Below are 25802 nucleotides of genomic sequence, written 5' to 3' on the forward strand. Positions count from 1 at the left end.
CAAATGAATCTTTTCATGATTTTTTGTTTTATTATTTACTCTTTCATGTCACATACAACGTATATTTAAACATACTTTGACAACACTATCACTCATACATTTGCATCATTTTGTTCACATTCGTTCATTTATACATCTGTTAAACAGATTTACATGACAGTCATTGTTCACAGTAATTTTTAAACACAGATCCAGGCAAAAATCTCCTTCATTCTATGACACCTGCACACACACACACATTTCTACCATTCAATGGGGGCTTCATTTTTACAGATTTATTCTTTTTATTTCAATGAATAGTTTGCTGAATTGGAAAGGTAATTTTCAGAAGTAAATGTTTTGTAAAATCATTAAGTAATTTTAAAGAACAATAAGGAAAATATCAGCCCCAAGAAATCTGTAACGTTTGCATTATAGGATTTACTTAATAGCTTCATTAGAAATGTTGTTGTAATATCTGGAAGACTTTCTTCCCTGCAGGTGAAAATCACTGAATTTTCTTTCATTTCGATCACTATTTAATCAAACAGCTTTGTTTGCACTCTTGTGAATCGCTGTTGTTCTAGAGTACTAGTGCACAGCTAATGTTATCACATCATATGAAAATGTTATCCTAGATTTCACATTTCCTCATCGTCTGTATCTGTAACGCTTGAAATGGAACCACAGTTGGAAGATGTTATTCTGGAACTGACATCGAAATCCATGTTTGTACGAATATTCCCATTCTCTGTTGACGATCTTAAAGGCGATGTCCTGAAAAATACGCAAATATAACAATGAAGAATTTTTCTGATGCCAATTATATTTATGCAGAAATTGATACAGTATTTAACCTTTTAAAGATAATTATTTAATTACTTACACCTTAGTCATGTAAACACTATTCTTTGGTTTGGTTAGATAACAGCCAGGGTCATTTAAGGACGTGCCATGTTTAGATGGAGGAGAAAAAACGGAGTACCCAAAGAAAAACAACTGAACAGAGGTCTGTAACTGGCAACTGTTACAGAGGAGATTCGAACTTGTGACCTAGAAGTGGAGGGTTTGTGGTAATATATGTTGGAGGACATCTTAACCACTCAGCCACCACGGCCCCTACAGTAGTCAGTGTTTGTTTGACCACAGATAAGACCCTAACCTAAATTTCAGTATTTTCTTTATCCACAAATTAATTTAGGTGAAATAAATCTTAAGGTTACATAGCAAAATCGCAATGAAGGAAATCTGTCAACGATAAAGACTCGCACTTCAGGGACAGACTATACAGAAGGAAAGTTTGTCAATAACAGAACATACCTCATAGGGGGGACCTGCGTGGAACTTAAGTGTGGCAAAATCTTTGTCTCCTTCAATCGGTGTCTGAAATAAACAAAACAAAATTATACAAACGATTATGGTAATACTGAACTCATAAACATTAAGTTAACATCATAAGCATTGATAGCTGGAACAGAGTTTTCATTTTCCTAATTTTTTCACATAGCTGATAATGAAAACACTTTGTCTCATTTTAAAAGATTTTTTTTGTTTTTGCAAATATTTGAGGATTTGATGTCTCAATACTCTGGACAACATATTGAACAAGATTATTCTCTCTTTTTTCAAATTTGAATCAAGGGTGAAATTTCAAATATTTATTCAACAAAAAAGTAAATATTTAGACACAAATTTTGAATACTTACTAGTGTATACTGAGGGGTTTCAGCCTTGTCTATAAGGTCAGGGTAGAAAATCTTCAAGAGAATACAGAAATGGCTATAACAAAATCATCTTACAATATTATTTTTGTGTTCGATCTCTTAACATCTTCGATTCAGAGTAAAGATAATGATGATTTTGTCTCATTTGACTCCTGTGACTTTGAATGAGGATATAGAGGTCAATCATCTGAACAAAATCCATACTTGATAATTTAATTTTCATTCCAGCATTCTCAAGGACCAACAGTGAATTTATATGCTGCCTTTAGTGAGAAGAATCTAGTGTTATACTGGATAAAATTTTAAGGTGTCAAATGTAATGAATGAACATAACACTTGAAACATTAAGGTGAAATAGCAATACAAAATTTAAAATCGTCGATCAATGGAGAAGTGGTCCGTCTTCAGTAGGATACCTGATACTAAAGATATATTGTGGTAAAACAATTATACAATTACATCAAACTTATTACTTCCATAGAACTTGTAACCTTGAACGATCACTTACATCAAACTTGTTACCTTCAACAATTACTTACATTGAACTTGTAACCTTGAAAAATCACTTACAATTAACTTGTAACCTTGAACAATTACTTGCATTGATCTTATGACCTTGAACAATTACTTACATTGAACTTGTATCCTTGAACAATCTTTGGAGGTGGGTTGTCAATGTCGTAGTGAGTCTGGTTATACTTGTTCCATTCAAATCCCTAGAAAACAACAAACAATGATTATGTACATTATACTGTCTGTAGCACTACACGCACCACAAATCACAAAGTGATTTGAAAATGGATAAAGGTCGAGATATTTTGAGAAAGCACTGAGATAAAGACAAACTAATAGTAAATATTATTTATAAGGTACAAAACATCAAACTTTTTTTCCAGAACTTTGATATACAAACTATAAAGCAACCAAAATATGCTATACAGTGAAATTAACCAACACTTCTGTTGTTATTTCTTCTTCCAAAACCGCAAATAAATCTTTCACCTTTTTTACTCGTAAAATCTTAAGAAATAAATTTCTTATAACTCATCCAATCTTCTTTATTGATGAAAGAAAATGTTTTACAAAAGTTTGCTAGGTTGGTACTTACAGTATGGACCCTGTTGAAGAAGCGAGGTTTCCGAGGCCTGTATTTGTCTGACCAAAGGAAGGCTTGGTGATCAAGAGGAACTTCTACGCTGAAGGTAGCTTCTTCATCATTCATTCCTTCTCTCGCTTTCTTCTCAAACTCTGTCTCTCCATCCAGCTAAAATACACATCAGATGTTTAAAATACTCAAGACTTTTAATAACAATACTTATGTTTACATCAAATAAATTTGGCAAAAGTATATAAGAAATAGTACTGAAAAACAGAATCAGAAATGCAGGCCAAGGTCAAAATGTAGGTCACAATGACACACTTATGGAACACCACACGTCTTGCTTAGCCAAACCCATGAACAGATAAATAGTTACTTTCACAAGGAGCATAGAATAATAGAGCCCATATAAACTCTTTTTTATGTAGTTCAAAACTGAAATGTAGGTCACAATGACCTTTTTTGATGCATGACATATTGCATCTCCTAAATGACTCCTGAGACTCAAGATATTGAATTCATTTACAGTACATGTATATGTACAAAGCAGACAATATCTTTATTTACAAATATTGTTTAAGAAAAGTAGCTTACCCTGACTTGACCCAGAGTTCTGACTTGTTGCCTGGCTAGTTCTAGTTTCTTCATATCATCAGTAGGATCGTACACGACCGTGTCGATTTCCAGGTCATTATAGCGTAGAAGTTTTGGGGAGTATTTGCCAGCCTCGTAATCAATATAAGCCTGCTCCTCCAGATCTTCTTCCGTGATAACGGCTTCATCCTCACTGAAAACAGGTAATGTAATACTAATGTAATACTAATGTTAACACATATTTATACAAAATATCCAAAAAGACACATGTTCTGAGACTCAACATTCGAGTGATGCACTTATTTCTTCCACGATAGCTTGTGTGACGACCATCAATTTCAGGTCCAATACGTCCCTCTATTTATTATGCTTTACATCATATGCCCCTGCCCTTTCATCATATGCCCCTCTCCTTTCAACATATGCCCCTCCCCTTTCATCACATGCCCATCCCTTTTCATCATATGCCCCTGCCCTTGCATCACATGCCCATCCCCTTTCATCAAAAGCCCTTCCTCTTTCATCATATGCCCCTCCACTTTCATCACATGCCCCTCCCCTTTCATCACATGCCCCTCCCCTTTCATCACATGCCCCTCCCCTTTCATCACATGACCCTCCCCTTTCATCATATGCCCGTCTCTTTCATCATATGCCCCTCCCCTATCATATGCCCCTCCCCTTTCATCACCCCCTTTCATCATATGCCCCTGCCTTTTCATCATATAACCCTCCCCTTTCATCACATACCCTCCCCTTTCATCACATGCCCCTCCCTTTTCATCATATGCCCTCCCTTTTTATCACATGCCCCTCCCCTTTCACCCCACGCCACTCCCCTTTCATCACATGTCCCTCCCCTTTCATCATATGCCCCTCCCCTTTCATCACATGCCCCTCCCACATTCACACTTACTTCTCCTCTTCCCCCTCCTCCTCTGCTGCTTCCCCACTAGGACCAGCTCCAGAATTCTCTTCTTCCTCATTTTGTTTTTCACTCTTGATTTCTGGTTGAGCCATTGCAGTCTCTGGACGTGGAGTACTCTCCCTCAGACGTGGAGTACTCTCCCTTGATGCAGGACTGTCAACTCCAGTTGCAGAAGGAAAGAGTGGTTGTGATTCTATTCCTTGCTACAAAGCAATTTATAAATTTAAATAATGACGTTTCATCATATTAATTTATGTGCTTATATAGTTTTTTTGTTGTTTTCTTTAATATTAGTCAAACCTTGCTAGGACTTGCATTTGCTTTGATGCAAGTTGACATTCATTCCTCCAGTGAAATCATATTTTAAAATACTTCATTTATATCACATACTTCAATAATTTCAAGATCCAAATAATTTAGGTAACATTGTATGACTATAGAAACATTTCTATACAGGTATTGATTTCTACTTTCTTTGTGCTTAAACGATTAGTCACTATTACTGGTAGAGAAAATTCTGGCGTTCCTGAAGAAAAACCACCAACCTACGGTCAGTACATGGTAAAGTACTCACAACCTATGATATGTAATTTCACTGATGATTTATACTAATCTTATGCTTGACCAAGAATTGAAAGACAAAGACTTTCTCTCTTCAGAAATATGTTTTGTTGAATGATTACCTCTTGTTTGAGTTTGAAGAGTTTCTGTCGGAGTACCTCCTGGTGTCGCTCCCTCAGCCTCGTTCTCCCTATATGAGCCTTGAGTTGTTGTAGCAGGGACTCCCAGTAACCTACAAAGTAGAATGGACTCATTTAAAGGCCCACTACCTTTCCGGAGAAAAAAATAAAGGTTTCTTAAAAACATTAATATCATAAGAAAATACATATCAATGGCCTAAGATGAGGTAACAACACCAAACATATGCAAGATTTCCGGCGTAATATATATGATAACTGTGGAAATTCATGTGCTGTCTTGCCATCTGGCGCAGTGACAGTCAACTACTGCGCGGTATTTAGGTCAACGGCGGGAATCATATGACGACCCGCGTTAAAAAAATTAACATTCTATTTACTTTAATTAAATTGTTCAGAAGATGATGATAGGTATAGTATTAACGGTAAGTTAATAACTTTTGCGATTCTACAAAAGTATGGATCTCGTTTTACATTCCCATTTTGAAAATTGAAAGCCGTTTCGGAAAGGTAGTGGGCCTTTAATACCATTTATGGTTTAATACAAAATATAAAATTTTCATTAACGTTTAAGAGTAATTAAGATTATGAGGTTAGGTCTTGTAAAACTAGTAATAGTTAGCACCATAATCAGGCATTTTAGTATAGCCCCTCAAAACTAATGACACATTTCACAGATTTAGGAGAAGTAGATCTAGAACTTCAAGAGAAAGAGAAAAGTAAAATCAAACCATGATGATACTATTAAAGCTGTTGTCAAGAAGCTGAGATGTTCATTGTGTTTACTACTTCAAACTTAAACAAAGTTTTATTTCTACAGCTGAACTTTAATTTGTTAACTGAAATTCATTTACTGATATACATCTGTTTTGGTCCAGGCTTCATTTCTCACACACCATTCAATAAAATATTCAAATAACCCAGTTCACCATGATCTAATCGTCTAATTATAGTAATTATAGGAACGTACTTGAAGATCATCAGTATACACATCGCTGTCAGATAAAAATTATTCCAACCTCAAGATGAGTAATGTTGGTATATACTAACCCACATCCACACCCTCGCCTCCCTTCAGTTTGTTTTTCATCTGCACCTCCAGAGCTACCAGCTGATTAGTGGTCTTTCCTTTGAAGATACCCGCTACTTCTACATTCACCGATTCATTAATGCCTTCGCGTCTGTCGTGAAATTCTTTTAAAGGAAATTACGTAAAATTTTAATTCAACATTGTAAACTTTAACTCCTTCACCCCTAAAATTATATAACGGTATGGTCAAGGCTTTGATTTAGAACAGTGCAAATGTGTCTTTAGGGATGAATCAGTTAAGTGGATAATGGAATTCTGGCATATATGATAATCTTCTAATGTTTATTTCACTTTCTCTTAACAGTCTGGCATAGATTTGTAAAATTAGATTCTATAACTTAGTAATGGAATTTCATATTGAGATTTTAGAAGTAAAGTTTACATTTGATTGGTAACATTGTACAATATATCTATACAAATATGCGTCTGGATTACCTCTCTGACTTGAATCTAGTTTCTTCAGTTTACTAAGTTCATCTTTAGTGACCGTGATGATGTCACGCCAGTAGTCGGCATTTTTTCCTTCCTCTAACTCCAGGTATACCTTAATGTCCTCTAGGAGGTCATCAAGGTCAGGAATGGTGAGGCCCTGTATTGGTAACAAAAGTCAAGGTTAGTCAAGGCTTGTATAGGTAACTAAGGTCAAGGTTATTCAAGGCTTGTATATATAGGTAACCAAGGTCAAGGTTAGTCAAGGCTTGTATATAGGTAATCAAGGTCAAGGTTAGTCAAGGCTTGTATAGGTAACCAAGGTCAAGGCTAATCAAGGCCTGTATTGGTAACAAAAGTCAGGTTAGTCACGGCTTGTATAGGTAACCAAGGCCAAGGTTAGTCAAGGCTTATATATAGGTAATCAAGGTCAAGGTTAGTCAAGGCTTGTATAGGGATCAATGTAAGTGAAGGCTTGTATAGGTAACCAAGGTCAAGCTTAGTCAAGGCTTATATATAGGTAATCAAGGTCAAGGTAGTCAAGGCTTGTATAGGTAAACAAGATCAATGTAAGTCTTGTATAGGTAACCAAGGTCAAGCTTAGTCAAGGCTTATATATTGGTAATCAAGGCCAAGGTTAGTCAAGGCTTGTATAGGTAACCAAGGTCAAGGCTAATCAAGGCTTGTATAGGTTACCAAGGTCAAGGATAGTCAAGGCTTGTATAGGTAACCAAGGCCAAGGTTATTCCAAGGCTTGTATAAGGTTCAAGGCAGCTTGTATGGACATGTCAAGGCTATATAGGTAACCAATGTCAAGGTTAGCGCAAAGGTCAAGGATAGTCAAGGCTTGTATAGGTAACCAAGGCCAAGGTTATTCAAGGTATAGGAACCAAGGTCAAGGTTAGTCAAAGCTTGTATGGCAACCAAGGTCAAGGTTAGTCTAGGCTTGTATAGGCAACCAAGTAAGCTTGTAAGTGAAGGTTAGTCAAAGCTTGTATAGCTAAGTAACCAAGGTCAATGTAAGTTAAGTCTTTTATATAGGTAATCAAGGTCAAGGTTAGTCAAGGCTTGTATAGGTAACTAAAGTCAAGGTTAGACAAGTCTGATTACAAGTTCAAGGTCATTTAAGATGTATGTTTGCAGACAACAAGGTCAAATATTTGTCAGTTCCTGTATAGATACTGCCAATATCATATATGGTGTTTGGAAAGCTAGAGTACCCAGAGAAAAATCACCGAACTACAGTTAGTACCCGGCTACTGCAAACAGATGGAATTTGAACTAGAAATGGAGTGTGACCCCTGTACAGTCAGGACTCTATCTATAATATGGCATTAAAAAGTGACTTTGGTCATGATCATGAACAGATAACCAACAATTTTTAAATCTACTTACATACAGGTAGGTATAAGGTTCGTGCATTTCAATTGCGAGATCATCATCTTCTGCATTGATATACTTGGCCAGCAAGTCAATAGGTTTGGCTGTTAAATAAGTAAAAGAAACTTAGGATTTTAAAGAACTTTTTACGTAAAATTTGAAAGCGATATTGAATTTGTATGTCAAATTACAACTCATAACAGTTAATTTGACATTCTGTGAACTTTAAAAAAAAACACAAAACATTATAAAATTTACAATCAATACTGTACTTATAAAAGTCATGTGTAACTTTGAATTACCTTTTATAAGAAGAAACAAGAGGCCCAAGAGGCCTTGGCGGTCACCTGAGTGCTGCTACAGAAAGAGCATTGCAAAGTTGATTCAAATCTATAAAAATTATTTACGAATTTAAATAAACTTTTAAGTTGAACTTTCGTATTAATATTTTTTTGTTTTTTGTTTTTCATTTTGATAGTTAGTGTATTATGTTACCAAACCTTATGCTTAAAATTCCAATTTGCTTTGCTAACGTTAAACAACAAAACCAAACTAGAAGTCAGTCAGTGTCAGAGATTTTATAAATTTCACTTTTTAATCTATGTGACCTAAAAATTTAAGCCATTTGGACCCCACTGGGCTCCACCCTCAGCCTTTGGGGATGAGACAGGGTCAAAATGACATAATAGCAAAATGTCCTCTTGTGGTTATAATGTTAATCAAAAGTTTGAACAATTTCCAGTAGAAAATAAACAAAATATACCCAAGAAGTATTCAATATAAACTATAGCAAACTTAGCCTCCTCCCCAGGGGCAAACAAAGAGGCCAAGGGTTATAAAATTCACAATTCTGATAAAGCACCACAATATCTTTAGAACACAAGGTCCAATAATAGCATTATTACAAAGGACATGAACTCTATAATATAGTTACCATCGAAAAATTTCCTTTTTCAAACTCATCCTAGATCTTGTTGATATAAGGCTACATACAGAGTTTCATCAAAATCAGTTCACATTTACCAAAGTTATCTTGTTCACAAGTACAATGATAAAATTAGAACAAAGGGCAATAACCTGTACATTATTGTCGAATAATTCCCATTTTTGAACTCGGACGAAATCTTGTTGATATAAGGCTACATACAGAGTTTCATCAAAATCAGTTCACATTTACCAAAGTTATCTTGTTCACAAGCACAATGATAAAATTAGAACAAAGGGCAATAACCTGTACGTTATTGTCGAATTATTTTCTCCATTTTTGAACTCGGACGAAATCTTGTTGATATAAGGCTACATACAAAGTTTCATCAACCTCACAGGTTAACATTTACTCAAGTCATCATGTTCACAAAGTTAAGTTAACGCACGATGGACAATAGGCTATTGCAGTAGGTCACTATGACGTATGGTCAGGTGACCTAAAAATAGTAACAGTGACCTTGACCTTGACCTGGCAATCCTGAAACTGTATCTTGTCGAAAATATTATGGTCCTTTAAATATGTTTGAAGTTTGATCAAAATCACTCAAGGAATGAAGCCTCTAGAGCACTGAAAAGGATTTTCTAAAAATAGTAACGGTGACCTTGACCTTGACCCTGCAACCTTGAAACTCAAACTTTTTCAGTCCTTTGTATTTGTGTGCAGTTTGATCAAAATCACTCAAGGAATGAAGCCGCTAGAGTGCTGACAAAGAAATTATCTAAAAATAGTAACAGTGACCTTGACCTTAGTCTGGCAATCTTCACACTCAAACTTGTCTGAGATATTATGATCCTTTGTCTATGTGTGAAGTGTGATCAAAATCACTCAAGGAATGAAGCCGCTAGGCCGTTTCAGGGTTGCTGGGACAAGTTCAAGGTCACTGCTACTATTTTTAGAAAATCCCTAGTGCTGATAGGGATTTTCTAAAAATAGTAGCAGTGACCTTGAGCTTGTCCCAGCAACCCTGAAACTCGAACTCGTCCGAGATCTTGTTAATATTAAGCTACATACAAAGTTGCATCAATCTCGGTTCACATTTACTCAAGTTATCGTGTTCACAACAAAAAGTTAATGCACGACGGACGACGCACAACAGATGACGACTGACAAAAGGCTTTCGCAATAGGTCACCATGACCTATGGTCAGGTGACCTAAAAAATAATACATTCGCATCAATAAGTTTGAAATCAAAACATATTTAACATACCTCGTCCATCCTGAATTCTGATCTTAGATCTCATTTTGGCTTGATTCAAGTGAAACTGAAAAAGATTAAATTTATCTATCAAGTTGGCTTTAAGTTTAAAGAGATATGTCTTTTTGAGTGTAAAGGAAATATCAAGTAAAGTTCATACAAAATCTCTGATTTTAATTACTGACTTGCCTTCGTAATTATAACATTGTATTCAGTAATGCAAGACAAAGTCATATAATTCAAGAATTACACAGACAAAGCCATCAGAGTAAGATGTACTGTATTCAACCCAATAAGTGCCCAGGGCGTTTAAAAAAATTGAAAAATAAGAAGGTGCTAATAAGACGAAATTATTGCAAATCTAGAGTTTTGTGAAGTTTTGGTCTAAACTCTTTATTTATGTGTGGGCAATTGAAATCAAGGCCTCAAAAAGGGGGAGGGGCGTTTATAGGGACATGGGCACTTATTGGGACGAATAAGGTAAGTATATATAGTGAGATACATACACTATCTTCCTGTTTCTCCCATTCTCGGAAATATTCAACCTCTTTCTCTCTCTGCATCATCTCCTACAAAAAACAAAACAATATACTATGAAGAAATGCTATGAAATAATATTTCCATAATCTAAAAGTATGTGAGCTAAAAGTTACTACACAGGGAGATAAGGTATCCTGTTTATCTAATATGTCTATCGTCTATCAAATTCACAGTTCTAAAAAATCATCATTTTTTATTATTGCTTCTAGAGATATATCTTTTATTATTGCATTACAATCAGACTTTGTATTTCCTAATCAGAATAAGAAATTTCTTATTACATCATCATTTAATTAATGCTTTCCAGAGTTATATTTAGTGCATCTTAATCAAAATTAGATAATCAATTTAAAATAAAAGCTTTTCTGAAGATCAATATAATGACTTAAACATTGCATTTTTCATATATTATAATCATTGCATAAAACTTACTCTCTCTTTTTCCCATTTTTCTTCATCTTCTTTTTCTCTTTCTCTTCTCTTTTTTCTTCACTTTCAGGATCATTTCATGCAAGTTTCATGTCAAATCGCACCGGTCAGTTCAAAATGATGTTTTCATGGTTGTGGCTGTGGCGGCCATCTCGGGATCGAACCCGGAAAAAATAACAACACGTTTGTCGGGACCTATGTCATCTTCTTTTCAGTCAATCTCTTTCAAAATGTGTTTTCAAATTCGGATCGAAAAATTCACCATTTCAATTTCATGCAAGTTTCAGTCAAATTAGAACTTTGAGAAGAAGTTCATGTGTTTTCAAGATGGCGGCTTTGGCGGCTGCACGAATTAATGTCCAATGCAAGTTTCAAATTCGCACCGGTAGAACAAAACAAGAAATTCGACCCTAAAAATAACAACACTTTTGTCGGACCATGTCAGGCATGCAACAGGCACCGGTAGAACTTGAGAAGAAGTTCAAAATGTGTTTTTCAAAAATTGGCTGGCCATCATGGATTTTCGAAAATACATCAACAGGATCCGAGAAACAATTTCTTTAATTTCAAAGGGTTCATATTTCATGGTTCTGTAATTAGAACTTATTCGTGAAGTTTAATTTTGCAGTCCAGTACCAGGTAATTGTTCTAAATGAAATATTCACAGATCAATAAATTTTAATGGTGTCAAAATTATTTTCTCATTGTAATTAATTTTGAGTATAGAACTCCAAAATGAAATGAAAACAATAGAAGGTAATTTTCACGAACTCAGTTTAATACACTTTGGTGCTCTAATTCTACCTACCCTGCTTTCATCCATTTTCTGTTTGTGAAGATGTTGAATCTCATCCTTACTCAGATTTTTCTTTCCTTCTTTCTCTAATTTCTTTCCCCAGGTAAATGTATCGAGTAAGTGCTCATCTCCAAAGGGGTTGTCAGCATTAGTGTAGCCCTTTAACACACAGAAAAATAACATAAATATTCCAAAAAATACAGATATATCATATTTAATACAATAAGAACCTTCTGTCCCTATAAGCACCCTCGACTTTTTTGAGGGTTCAATTTCGGGATCCACTTACAATGAAATGCCGGTAATACAGACTGAAACTATGAAAACCAAGTAGGTTTTCTATTTGATTTCTTTTGTAAATTGATTAATGACTTACTCTGCTCAATAATTTTGTGAAATATTTGGTCCTATTTCATAAGTTTGGTTCGGTCTTATTGGTTTAACGTTCTATTAACAGCCAGGGTCATGTAAATAAGGATGTGCCAGGTTTGTTGGTGGAGGAAAGCTGGAGCACCTGGTTAAAAACCATCGACCAGCGGTCAGTACCTGGCAACTGGCCCACATGGGATTCGAACTTGCAACCCAGAGGTGGAGGACCTGTGGTAATATGTCGAGACATCTTAACCACCGCGGCCTCTATTTTGTAAACCCTGGCATGGGCGTTTATTGGATCGAATATGGAACTGGTATTTTGTTTTTCAATGTTTAAAGTACATTTCTCTAAACCAAACATTAATACACATTTTACATGTTTAACCTACTGACCATGCTCTCTTACTATGGATAGTAACTCTAAATTAATACACTACAGTCAAAACTGTGTCCACTCTGTATAAAGATCACTTTCTCTGGGGCCCACTTGACTGACCACTTGACTATAAAGATCTTTTTCTTGCTCCCTTGTGTGTCCTTAATAGACAGGCAGTACCTGTTATGTCATTCACAACTAATCTAGTCCAGGGGTGAATATAATGACAGTGATACAGTAATTAATGTATTATATTGTCAATTTGTATTTCTGAGACCGTCTTCTCTTTAAACGTATTTGAATGCTTGTACATGTCGCTGATTTTTAAAACTATCCTTGATTTAAATTTTACCAGGTAATCTTTATCCCAGCCCATTTTCTCCTTCCTCCTTCTCTCCTTAGCCTCTTTTTTAGCCAATCTTCGCGCTCGCTTCTCCTCGGGAGTCTCCAGAGCCTTTATCAACTCCTTCTGTTGTCTGTAACATGTTAAACACAAGGGATTAAATTGTGGTTTGTAAAATCATAAACACCTTTTCAAATCTAATTTTTTCTTTTTCTTATTTTTTTACTTTTGACTATTTATAGTGATAGTTAACTTCAAAATAAATATGTGATATTAAGAAATCATTAATTTTTCACAAATTAGTGGTTTTACTCTTAACTACTCTAAAGGGCAGATACCTATTACCTCTGGCAATAAAAGAATCAATGCTCATACTTTCTCCATTGTTTTTAATAATTTGAAAACCTTGACCATATCATTAAATATTATCATGACCATAGATGTAGGAAAAATTAATTTGCAGATTCTCATTCTTCATCCAATAACCTTATATGGTATATTTTTAAGGATTGACAGCATGTGGGGCCATGCTATAGTGGTCAAGCATGCTAATTATGCATTTACCACAAACCCTCTATCCCTGGGTCTCAAATTTGAAACCCAAGTGTAGCAATTGCCAAGTACAAACTGCAGGTTGGTGATTTACCCAAGGTACTCTGGTATTCCTCCAAAATCTAAACCTGGCATATCATTTCATATCAAAAGATCTAATAAGATTTTGACTTTAAACAAATCAATCATAGTGTGTACATGTGCTTTCTTTGCATTAGAATTCCATTTTATCATCGTAGACAAAAACCAGAAAGTTATACATGTATTAGAATAAAATACCATAATGCAATTACATAATGTAATATACTGTATGAATTGCATTCTTAAAATTTAAAGATGTTTTTACAACATATGCCTATTTCCTGAATTATATTTTTTATCACGTTATCATAATGAAATTGAAATGTATATACTGGGTATGTACCTGGTAGTTTGTTTCTGAAAGACAATCAGTTTTTGAAAAATACCTTTTTTCTTCTTCAATTTCCGCTGCATCCTTTTTCTTTTCACTCTTTGAAGACTTCTTTTCATATTTCTTCTTTGACCTGGATAATGATGAGCGTTTAGGAGATGAAGAATCTGAATCTGAAGAGTATTTCCTGCTACGATGTTTTTGAGACCTTGACCGTCTCTGTTGCCTTGGAGATCTTGACCGATTCCTGTTTCGGGGTGATCTTGATCTTGACCTAGATTCATCTGATGAATCTGACTGTGAATCTTCATCGGAAGAGTCTGAATCATCTCTCCTGCAACACAAAAATAAACAAACTTTGTTAATTCAAACATATTACTGTATATAATAACTCTGTTTAATTCAAAGAGTCTTGCTGGTCTGAATGAACCAAACTGATAACTTCATTTTCAAGTAACTTTAATAAATTTACTTCAATACTAAGATTAATGGAAGTTTTAATTACTATGCATAATCCTGTTAGCTTTAAGTAACTGCGATAACCTACATGTATCCTTACCGAAAGACATGTACACTTTATATATGTATTGTCTATAACTTCTGTCCATCAGAACAAAAGAGACAGGGTAAGAATATTTGTATAAGGTTTCAGTTGATCTGGTCTGACTCTATATATATATGGTACGTAAATGATGAGGATGTATACTGTATTAGTCACACAGATTTTTTTAGCGAATACGTGACGACAGCTTTTGTGTTTGTGCACTGACCGTGCTGATATTCCTTAGATATCCGCCGTTGCAATCTTTTATATATCTTGCGGGTGCGAGGGTTCAGTCTTACTTTCTTAAGCAGGCAGTTATTCTAATATGATCCATAACTGCACAAAGTAACTTGGAAAAGTGTTGCCACATTGTTATAAAATTCAATTGTTCTAGTCCTGGTCACCGTGGAAAAAAAGCTTAATGACTTTACAAGGAGCATGGTGAAGAAAATTATCTTTTTTAGCTAAAACAGCGGTAAATGCGTGTAAATCTTGATCAGTAAATGGACCGAAATTATAGACTAGGCTACTCCAATGACTGACGAAGGCAAACAGCAAATCAAATACGCTTACTAGAGCGCCTTTGGGTTATTTCGGCCCCCTACCCGGTAATATAAAAATAACTTTTTTGACCCAATAATCAGGTGTCAATAAAAGATGTTAAAATTTACCGACATGTCTCGTGTTATTATTTTTTCAGACCAATCGTAGTGAATTTAAACTGTTATTTACCACACACAAAAACTAAATTATTTTATACCTGGTCATATTCAGCAATTATTACGCAATATGCAATATTTGATGAAGTTGTCAATAAAGTTATATATATTTATTGTATCAATGAAAATTGCAAAAAGATAGATGTTTTTAGGCAATACTCGATGGAAGGCCTCTGGATGAAAATGCTTCCAGCCGGCAACACTCCAGCTGCGAATGGAATGATGGGGACCAAATTTTGTTAATTGTCTGAAGTTTTCGGCCTCCTGATACCTGTTTTCCTGTATTTTTGATAGTAAAACCCTAAATCAGCGACATCACCAAATTTTATTTTCTTCTGATAGAGTTCCGAAAGTTTGGGGAATTTCCAATAACCTCACGTGACCTACATATGTATAACACCTGCTGGGGTCCCCGAAAGAGGTATTTTTAAAAATCAGTGTCACCAGATTTATACAGAAGAATACCACTTACGATGACCAGCAAAATAACGATACATAATTTATATTACAACTGATATGAAAGGTAGGAATAAAATAAAATAAAATTTTATCTCAAAGCAGAGTGGTGTTCATGTTTAATCGCTGATAACATTATATATATATAATCAATTGACAGCATTAGCTTTGTAATAAGATCTGACTTCTTTGTCGCTCCTTGGATATATATTTTACATACAGATTCAATATATATTGATAATTAATAATTACTTCAGTGTTTGAATTAAGGTTTGTTTTCTGGCCACATTTTCAAAAATTTAATAACGAATATTCAAAAGCTGCAGTTAATTAAATATTTCATTAAAAAAAAGATATCGGCATGGTAACTTTTAAACATCGATTCAATATATACTGTATTGGTATTACGTTCAAAAAAGGATACACACTCTTATAATGATTAATTAATTGGTGCCGCCCGGTGAAATTGACAAAGTATATTTTAACATCCGATCAGTCTAATAATTAACATCCGATCAGTCTAACAAGAGACAGAAAATATTTAAAATGCGTTAGTTACAAATAAAAAATATTTTCGTTAAGCGTGCCTAAATTATTTGATGAGATGAATTTTTCACTAGAAATTGAAATGAATATTGAAGGTGGCCGAAAACTTCAGACTTGATGGTCGAAAACTCCATAAGGGGGCCGAAATCGGCAGACAGCATCACTTTATAAAAGTCGGAAATCGCCAACATCACATGCGGCCTTGACCTTCGGTTTCTTTGTAAACAAACACACTTAAGGTATCCTGGGATAAGAAATATCTGAGAATAATATTTCTTGTAAGGGGACCGAATATACCCGAACACGCTCTCTACGGACACTTGACTTATCACTCACAGGGACTTGTAACGTAGGTTGTGAGAAAGTCTGTTGTGTATACATGTGTACTAGGCCTATATACTATATAAAAGGACAAAGGAACCAACGGCTCGCTTGGAAGAGGTACACCTGCTGCCTCTACAAAAGTCGCCCGTATTCCGTCTAACATGGATAAATATGTATATATTTAATACTAATATATTCTTAAATAAATTTTCGATACGGAAAACACAACTTCAGACACGAAATAATATATTAACTAGGGGTGAAACGGTATACCGCAGTGTAGTAGAACCGCTGTATTACATGCTCGGTTCGGTACACGGTATTGTTAACACAAAGTACGGTACATGCACCGTGAGTGGAAAAGTTTTCTATGGGTGTCTTTTTCACTGTACGCCGGTTACACAAGTCTGATAGCAACGAGTCTCTGATTGGTCATGCGGCCGTCATTGTGACTCAATCACAAACCGCCTTACATAAAGTCAATGTTTTGACAGGAAATGGAGGAGGCATCGTCTGTACATTTGAGAGATGCTCCGGCAATAGAGCATCGTACCGTTCTGCAGTTTTAGAACAATTTGGTTTTAGAACGAAGGACGCTACGGCAGCTACATGCCGTATATATGTTATGTCGATTTTTTGTATAAGCATGGCAATACATCAAACATGAACACACACTTAGTTAGAAAACACTACATCGGCAACGTGCATACTGACATCACACATGCTCAACTCAAGTCCAAGTTGGACAAGTTCCGACCGCAAGTACTGCCAAAAAATCACAATGCCAGACGACGATATCGAAGATATTTTTAAAAAAAATTACCCTATAAATAACTGTTAATCCAAAAAAGTTACACAGGCAATTGGGTTTTTTATTGCAGTTGACATGTGTCTATACTTCATTGTTGAAAACATCAGTGGAAAGTTAGAAAGTGTTAGCAGCCGGGGATATCGCTTGACATCAAAAGGCCTCCTTTTCTTGTGAAAACGTAAACAAACTTGTGTTCTTAAAAAAATTGGTCATTCTTGACGATTTGCAGTAAAATTTTGATTTTTGAATTCAATAAACTTGGGAGCTGAACAGTTTACACTGAGTTCATTGCCTTTTTCATCTCTTATCAGTTTTACATGTACCGAACCGAAAAAAACCGAACCGTACACTCTATACCGCAATACGTACCGAACCGTGAAGTATCTGTACCGTTTCACCCCTAATATTAACATACCTTATAGCAGTGGAACCTCCCAAAACCGAACCTTCTCAAAACCGATCACCTCTAGAAACCGAACATGGATGTCATGTACGGAATGAATTCCTCTTTATTAATAGTATATAAAACTTCCCAAAACCGATCCCTCCCAATTCCGAATACCGGACCGATTTTGAGATCGGAATAGTCAAATATAACTAAAATACACTTCTGAAAACCAGCCTTATCTGAGCGACACCGATAGATTGCATTGAGGTCTGATCAACCGACCGTGAAATACACACGTACCTGTACCATAGTTGTTGCATGCCATGTCCTGGGGCGTGTATACAGATGTGAAGGCTATAGGTACACGGTAATTATACCCGAGATGGTGGTGTAATAATTTAATCATGCCTATTGTTTAGATATCTAACGAAGGTCTACCATGTGCACACGGTTTGTTTACTGTAGGAAAACAAGCAGAGCTAGTAACAAAGAGAAAGTTTCGTATTCAAATCACACGGGTTTTTTTATTTACATATGTAGTTGTCGGATAACGTAAATTATCTGTATGAAGAAGCCGAAGCCTTGTATTGTTTTAGAAAATGACTATGTCATATAATGACCGGCATCGCCTGATCATCGTGTAATTAGACCATATAATTTGATTCTTGACGTAACCGGAAGCGATCGGTCGTTTGTAGGTTGCAGACGAGAACATCCCCAAGAACATTCACGCAACTAACTAACTAAACTACGTTTATAAGCGGTAACAAAGTCAAGTTTGCTGTAATCCATTCATTTTAAAGTATGATTTTCTCTTTTGTGATAACATTCACATTAACAATCAATATCGGTCGGTTTTAACGAACACTAGGCATACATGCGGTGCACTAATGTAAAAAAACAACTTCCGATCGATTAAATCCGGATCGTGATGATCGGTATTTTTGTTCACTTCTCCAAACCAAACCCTCTCTAAACCGGCCGAAATTATATGCACCGACCATGATCGGTTTCGGGATGTTCCACTGTAGCTTTATTTCACTATGAACGCGGAAAATGCAGTCAGATTTCCTCACTGTCGTTATGCCTGTCCAGTGAAATCTAGGTCAAAGGCACTCATATTCCCTTGTAACAAATTTTGTATGCATACATTTCACTTTCTGGTGATATTTTCCCATTGCAAATACAAATAGGCTATCAATCCAACAACTAAGCGAGGAATCACACTTTTTTTTTCAGCACTTGACTCTTGTTCGTATAATCCGCCATATTGTAATTGATGATGGGTACCTTTTAAGTATACCCGCCCTTACCCGATACTGCACTGAAATTCTGTACCCAGACTCTGTATTTATAAATTAAGTTTCATGGTTAAGGTTCTTAGAAGTACCTTTATTTGAAATACACGTATCATTAATTGAAGAATCTAACTTAAGTCGAGACTCTGTTTTACTTTACCGGTTACCACATTAATATTGTAGCTTTTAGTATACAGGCACTGTGTATGGGGTTTCCAGTTAGGGTCCGGGTATGGGGTACACAATATCCACTCAAACGTGTTTAACCTAGATTTCAGTGGACAAGCAAAACGACAGCGAGGAAATCTGACTGCATTTTCCACGTTCATAGTGAAATAAAGGTATGTTAATATATTATATCGTGATTGAAGTTGTGTTTTTCATGTCGAAAATTTATTTAAGAATGTATTGGTATTATATATGTACATATTTATCCATGTTTGACGGAATACGGGCGACTTTTGTAGAGGCAGGTGTACCTCTTCCAAGCGAACCGTTGGTTCCCTTGTCCTTTTATATAGTATATAAGCTTAGGCCTAGTACACATGTATTCACAATAGACTTTCTCACAATCTACGTTACAAGTCCCTGTGTTATCACTGGCCAATCGACAGATAGACAATCTAGACCTGCCTATCAACGATATCAGCATTAATTACGTACCTCCTTCGTTTGCTAGAGCTGTGTGAATGTCGATCACGATCACGATGTCTGTCTTTCCTCTTTTTCTTTTGCTTCCCCATGTTGTTTATTGAAAAGCGTTTTTCGACGTTCAAGGAAAGAGAGTTACAGACAAGGGAGACAACTGTGTAACTTGCGACTACGTATTTTTAGGCTGCATACCATGAAATTTTCAGTATCTAATTTGCGAATATATATAATACCATGGATATCGAATCACATGCGTATATTTAATGTTAGATTTTATTTTAACGGTAGATTTTATTTCATTTTTGTAAAGGTTTACAGTAAAATAGGTTTCTGACTAACAGTTACATTATTTTGTATGGACAATCTAATTTACTAGGCCAAGGATTTATACGTCCTTGACTAGACTAACACGTGATATAACTACAAATCAGGGGCGTAGGAAGCGGGAGGGGGGGGCACGTGTTTTTTATAACTCCTGACCAGGCACGGTCATTTTTTTATTCGTGTTAATGCTCGGGTGTGACACCGACTTGTCAGTTATTGATGTCGACATCTAAACTAAAAGACGTCGTGTTTTATAACTCCCGACCAGGCACGGTTCTAGTGCGCCTGTTGTGGGTTCGGGTCTGAGTAAACGTTTGCTAAATTCTCCAAATGACTTAGAAACCCCTCTCAAAAAACCGATGGAGAATACACCTGAAAATGCTATGCTCATAAATAAAGCGTGTGAGGCAAGTGACGTTTTCCTGGCTTCTCTGCAGAGTCCCAGTTTCCTATCTAAAATTGTCGAAGCCCTGGTAAACCCTGTAGCAGAGACAGTAGCAGCGTTGCTAAAGGATATGCTAATCCAACAGTTTCACCCCGTGTTTGAAAGCAAAGTAAAAAATCTTGTCGAAAATGACTCTACAGTTCGTGATATTGTCCAGTCCGAAGTTAAAAAATCTGTGTCAAATGTCATTGACTCCAAAATAACTCATTGTATGAATAAAGAAGTAGATTCCTTACAGCGTCAAATTCAGAGTCAAAACTCCAAAATATCGCTGCTTACAGAACAAATCGCCAAACTAGAGTCCGGGCAACAGAAGCTATTTATCTCGCACGAGGAACAGGAACAATATTCGCGTAGAACGTGTTTAAAGTTCATCAACTTACCTGTTACTGAATTCGAGGACACGCATACTTTTGACCCTCTAAAGGCTATTCAAAAAGTATGTCGCGACAAATTGAACATTGTTATTGATGACACCCAAGTTTCTCGCTGTCACATTTTGGGCGCTATCTCCACGGAACGCAAGGTCACTGCAATTGTGCGTTTTGTCCGTTATACTGATCGCCAAAGGGTCTTCGAGGCAAAGGCAAAGTTAAAAGGAAATCCTGACAAAACTCTGGTAGTTGAGGCCCTGACGAAACACCGCCAACGCCTTGTAAATGTTCTAAACAAGAACCGCTATCTAAACAACATCCATGCGTTCTGGACCAGGGATGGCCAAATCTACGCCAAGAAAACCCAGGACAGTAATTCTAGAATTATGGTTCGAAATGACGAGGATCTCATTACGCTTGGTTGTGTTATCGACAACCGAACTCCGACTAACGGTGGTAGTCAATAAACACTCCAAAATTTCTCTAAGATAAACTAGTCTCAAAACATCTTCATGTTTAACTGTCTATGTTCAGTGATTTAGGATTCTATTGTTCTAAAACTAGCCCCTTTTCATGGCAAAAACCACTTATCGAAAATGTCACTAAATTATATGTATTTAATATATAAACTGTCATAAATTTGATTTACCAAACTATAGTGAAACATACTGTAAAAATGTCAAGTGTTCCCAATCAGAATATATGGGTTTTTTTAAAGCATTATTTGAAATGTTCCCAATCATAGTTTTTGCATGTTTTCCCTGCCAAAATGTAGAGTGTTATGGAGTGGCAACCACGGTCTTAATTTGTAACTTTCAAAATGTGACAAATTTATGACAGTGTTTCAAAACAAAATATGAAGTTTTCTGGTGAAATATAAAGCTCTCCTTGGCACAAATTACTGAAATGTATAGATATATGCATTTTAAAATTGTATGTAAATTGAGAAATATTCCATATAAAAACTGGGCTTCCTTTCATCATGTAAATTTTCACTAATAAGTTTTTTAACAATGTATACTGCAACGTATAGTAAATTACCCCTGTAATTCAGGGATTTTTTCCCCGTTTAGAATAGTTAAAGTATGTTGCAGTATCATTGGGATGTTGTTCTTTTTTTTTAATTTTTATTCTCTATCTGGAAGAGTTCTAAACATATTAAGTAGTGCATAGAATATATATATATATATATATATATTTTTTTTTTGTGAAGAGTTTAACCTTAAAAGACTTAACTATAAATTTTCTGAACATCTAAACTCACAAATGCATTTATAGCAAAATTTGACTATCAAAAAAAAAAAATGTACATATTGTAGTTGTTTTGTAAATATATGACATATATAATGTATCTTTTGAACGTTTTGCCTTTATTTCTTGCTTTGTTTAAGTTGTTTTTGAATATTTTATTGTTTTTTGCTATTGCTACACATATACTTACCATATTATTATAAATTTTCTGAAACAGCCGATCTAAACCCTAGTTCTCATAATTAGCTAAACCTGTCAAAAAATGTGTTTTCTGTTGTTTTCTTTTGTATCTGTCCTTATTTTTCCTTCTCTGCTTCTATCACTTTTCTCTAAATCTATCACCTGTCAGTCCGTCTCCCCCCTTTCCCACTTTGACAATGAGATATCGAAATACATATACATGTACTCTGTGAAATATAAAATTACTTCTGGCAACCTCCAAATATGTATGTTTTTCCATTTTTATCCCCCATAATGGGTATTTGTATTAATACCTGGAAGTGTGCCATTGGTGTTTTTTACTTAAGGACGCATTCTTCTTGTGTACACAAAAGTTTACATGTTTTAAGCGATAATGACGAGACAGATTCCTTTTATGTAATGTTCAAAACTGCTCTGTATTCCAGTGTATTTTTCGCCTATTTAACTTGTTTGCAAGCATTACTTCGAAAAGATAACATTGCCATTTTCTTAGTAATAAAGTTTTTATTGTTTTACACATATGATTTACATGGTAAATCCGGTATAGACATAGATATACGCAAACGCGAACATCTTTCAGCAGGAATTTTGATAAATTATCGTTACTTGAAAAACTCGATATGTTTGTTAATTAATTTTGTTCTATCTCTGGTTCTTAATACTGATTTTTTATCTATTCTTATTCTACTTATATTAACACATATGGACGTTGAGTCTAATCCTGGCCCTGGCGTTGGCGAGCTCTCCGTTTTCCATCTGAATGTTAGAAGTATTCGAAACAAATTAGATTATATTGAAGATGTAGCTGGGGAATATGATATCTTGTGCTTTACTGAAAGACATCTTGATAAAAACGTCTGTACCGATGATATTCTTTTATCGGGTTTCCATGCACCACTTAGACTGGATAGAAACAGGGCGGGGGGTGGAGTCATTGTTTACGTCAGTAGTCTATTGAAAGTTGAAAGTTGACCGTCTAGATCATCTTGAACACCCGGGTGATGAAGTTATTTGGATACGAGTTATCTTGCAACATACCAAATTTATTTTATGTACTATTTATAGATCTGAAGTTTCAGTTGCGGCTTTTTGGGAAAATTTACGAACCTCTATAGAAAATGCTCTAGATATTTCACCTAACATTATTATTACTGGTGATGTTAATGTTGATTTGCTCAATGTTGCACCAAACCATATTCTTTTGGATATTATGAGTACTTTTAATTTAACAAATGTAATCAATGAACCTACACGGATAGGTCAAACTAGATCAAGTTTGCTTGACCCTTTTCTTTTAAGTCAGTCTATATCTTGTATTGATTCTTCTGTAATAAATATTGATAGATCGATAAGCGATCATGAAGGTTGTATTGTCAGTGTAACTTTGCCATGAGCTTTTAAATCTGTTTATAAGAGAAAAAAAATTGGTTTTATAAAAGAGCCGATTATGTCAAGTTAAATAATCTTATATCGCAATACGACTGACGTGAATCTTTGCTTGGTAGTGGGTCTGTAGACAATGCGAGTGAAACTTTTACTAATGTATTTTTAAATTTCATTAAAGAGTGTATACCCTCTAAAGAAGTTACAATTAGGCCGTCCGATAAACCCTGGATGACTTCTGAGCTCAGAACAAATCTAAGAATCCGGGACAGGTTACATAAAATAGCTAGAAAATCTAAGCGTTTTCAGGATATTCTCAATTTTAAAAGACAACGAAACAAAGTAAATAATATGAAAAAGTATCGTCGTTTAAGCTTTTATGAAAATGTGCATGGTATAATTAATAATTTTTTTACTTCTGACCCAAAAGCTTATTGGAAGTTAATCAAACGTTTACTTAACTCTAATGGAACTTCACAAATTATACCAACTCTTGCAGATCCTGTTACGGATAATATAGTTACGAGTGATGATGAGAAATCAAATTTATTAAATGAGTACTTTTGCAGCATTACTCGTATAAATGAACAAGACGCTCAGATCCCAAATATTACACTGAAAACAAATAAAAGTTTAAATTCTATACAGTTAAATCACTCTGAAATCAAAGATGTACTGCAAATATTAAAGCTCGGCAAGGCCTCGGGTCATGATGGTATCAGTCACCATATGTTAAAACATGTTTGTAATACTATTAGTAAACCACTCGAGATACTTTTCAATATGTCTTTGTCATCTGGCTTTTATCCGAAACTTTGGAAAATGGCAATTGTTATGCCTTTATTTTAAAAAGATGATGGACATTCCGTAACAAATCATCGTCCAATATCTCTTTTGTCCACTGTTGGTAAAGTTTTTGAACGTGTTACTTTTAAACATATATTTAATTATTTCATGGAAAATTCATTATTTTATAAAAACCAATCTGGTTTCCTCCCAGGACATTCCACTGTTTATCAATTAATTGAAATGTACCATAACATTTGTTTATCCCTCGAAGAAAGAAAACATACATGTATTATCTTTTGTGACATTTCAAAGGCTTTTGACAGGGTGTGGCATTCTGGATTATATGTAAAGTTAAAGTCCTATGGAATTGGAGGCGAATTATTAGTTTGGTTAAAGGACTACCTAAGTCAAAGAAAGCAAATGGTATGTGTTAATGATACTTTTTCAAGGTTGGGAAATATTGATGCTGGGGTTCCACAAGGTTCCATCCTAGGCCCTCTATTATTTTTGATATACATAAATGATATTACAGATGTTTTTGACTCCGCGTCGCGTCTTTTTGCAGATGATACCTCTCTTCAATGTTCTTCCTTTTCTTGTCTCGAAAATCAAACAACTTTAAACAAAGATCTTGAATCATTAAACACCTGGGCAAAAACATGGCTAGTGTCTTTTAATCGAGATAAAACCAATGTTCTTTTTATTTCTAACAGTAATGAAATAAATGAATTATTATAATTAGAATTTAATGGTAATATTTTAGACTTTACCGACCGTCATAGGCATTTGGGTGTGGTATTCAATTCTAGTGCCAAATGGGGAGATCACGTGGAAGCAATATATTCTTCAGTAATGAAAAAGTTAAATGTGTTGAGAAAATTGAAATTTTTAATAAAACGTGACGCTTTGCTCAGAATTTATCGCGCTTTTATTTTACCTGTATTAGAATACGCATGTGAATTATGGGATGGTTTTTCAAACTCAGACTCGGAAAAATTAGAAAAAGTTCAAAAGGAAGCTGCTAGAATAATAACCGGTCTTCCCTCTTATGCAAGTATCGATTCTCTATATTTTGAAACTGGTTTAGAATCTCTATCTTCTAGAAGGAAAAGGAAAAAACTTCATCTTCTCTACAAAATGCGCACAAATCAAACTCCTGATTTTCTTACTTCTCTACTTCCTTCTACCGTTCAAGATCAAGCTGCCTATCCATTAAGAAATAGAGATGACTATAGAATTCCGTATTTCAGACTTTCATCTACAAACACTTCTTTTCTACCTTCTACTCTTCGCTCTTGGAATAACTTAGAAAACTCTGTTAAGTCAGCAATATCATTGAGCCTTTTTAGAAATTCACTAAAACCGGTTTTAGA

The 25802-nt window shown here is 35.2% G+C and overlaps 1 protein-coding gene across 1 annotated transcript; it reads right to left on the reverse strand.

The window, feature by feature from the left end:
- Positions 1-8: 8 nt before the first annotated feature.
- Positions 9-19814, reverse strand: LOC138333947 (splicing factor Cactin-like). The gene is made up of 18 exons (XM_069282648.1): positions 19675-19814; positions 13981-14259; positions 12971-13094; positions 11860-12029; positions 11078-11132; positions 10612-10674; positions 10118-10172; positions 7937-8025; positions 6548-6701; positions 6073-6216; positions 5008-5117; positions 4313-4527; positions 3397-3589; positions 2812-2967; positions 2336-2419; positions 1686-1736; positions 1300-1362; positions 9-756 (listed from the first exon to the last, which is right to left on the reverse strand). The coding sequence occupies exons 1-18, from the start codon at positions 19752-19754 to the stop codon at positions 631-633; spliced, it is 2211 nt and encodes a 736-aa protein (XP_069138749.1). The 5' UTR covers positions 19755-19814; the 3' UTR covers positions 9-630.
- Between the last annotated feature and the right edge of the window lie 5988 nt (positions 19815-25802).

The sequence above is a fragment of the Argopecten irradians genome, chromosome 10, assembly GCF_041381155.1.
Source record: "Argopecten irradians isolate NY chromosome 10, Ai_NY, whole genome shotgun sequence".
In the NCBI taxonomy this organism is placed as follows: Eukaryota; Metazoa; Mollusca; class Bivalvia; order Pectinida; family Pectinidae; genus Argopecten; species Argopecten irradians.

Coding starts and splice junctions, on each gene's coding strand:
- LOC138333947 (XM_069282648.1), bottom strand. CDS start 19,754: ATGGGGAAGCAAAAGAAAAAGAGGAAAGACAGACATCGTGATCGTGAT. Junction 11,133..11,859: donor GGTAGAATTAGAGCACCAAA/GTGTATTAAACT, acceptor CTGAAAGTGAAG/AAAAAAGAGAAGAGAAAGAG. Junction 8,026..10,117: donor CAGAATTCAGGATGGACGAG/GTATGTTAAATA, acceptor CTTATTTAACAG/CCAAACCTATTGACTTGCTG.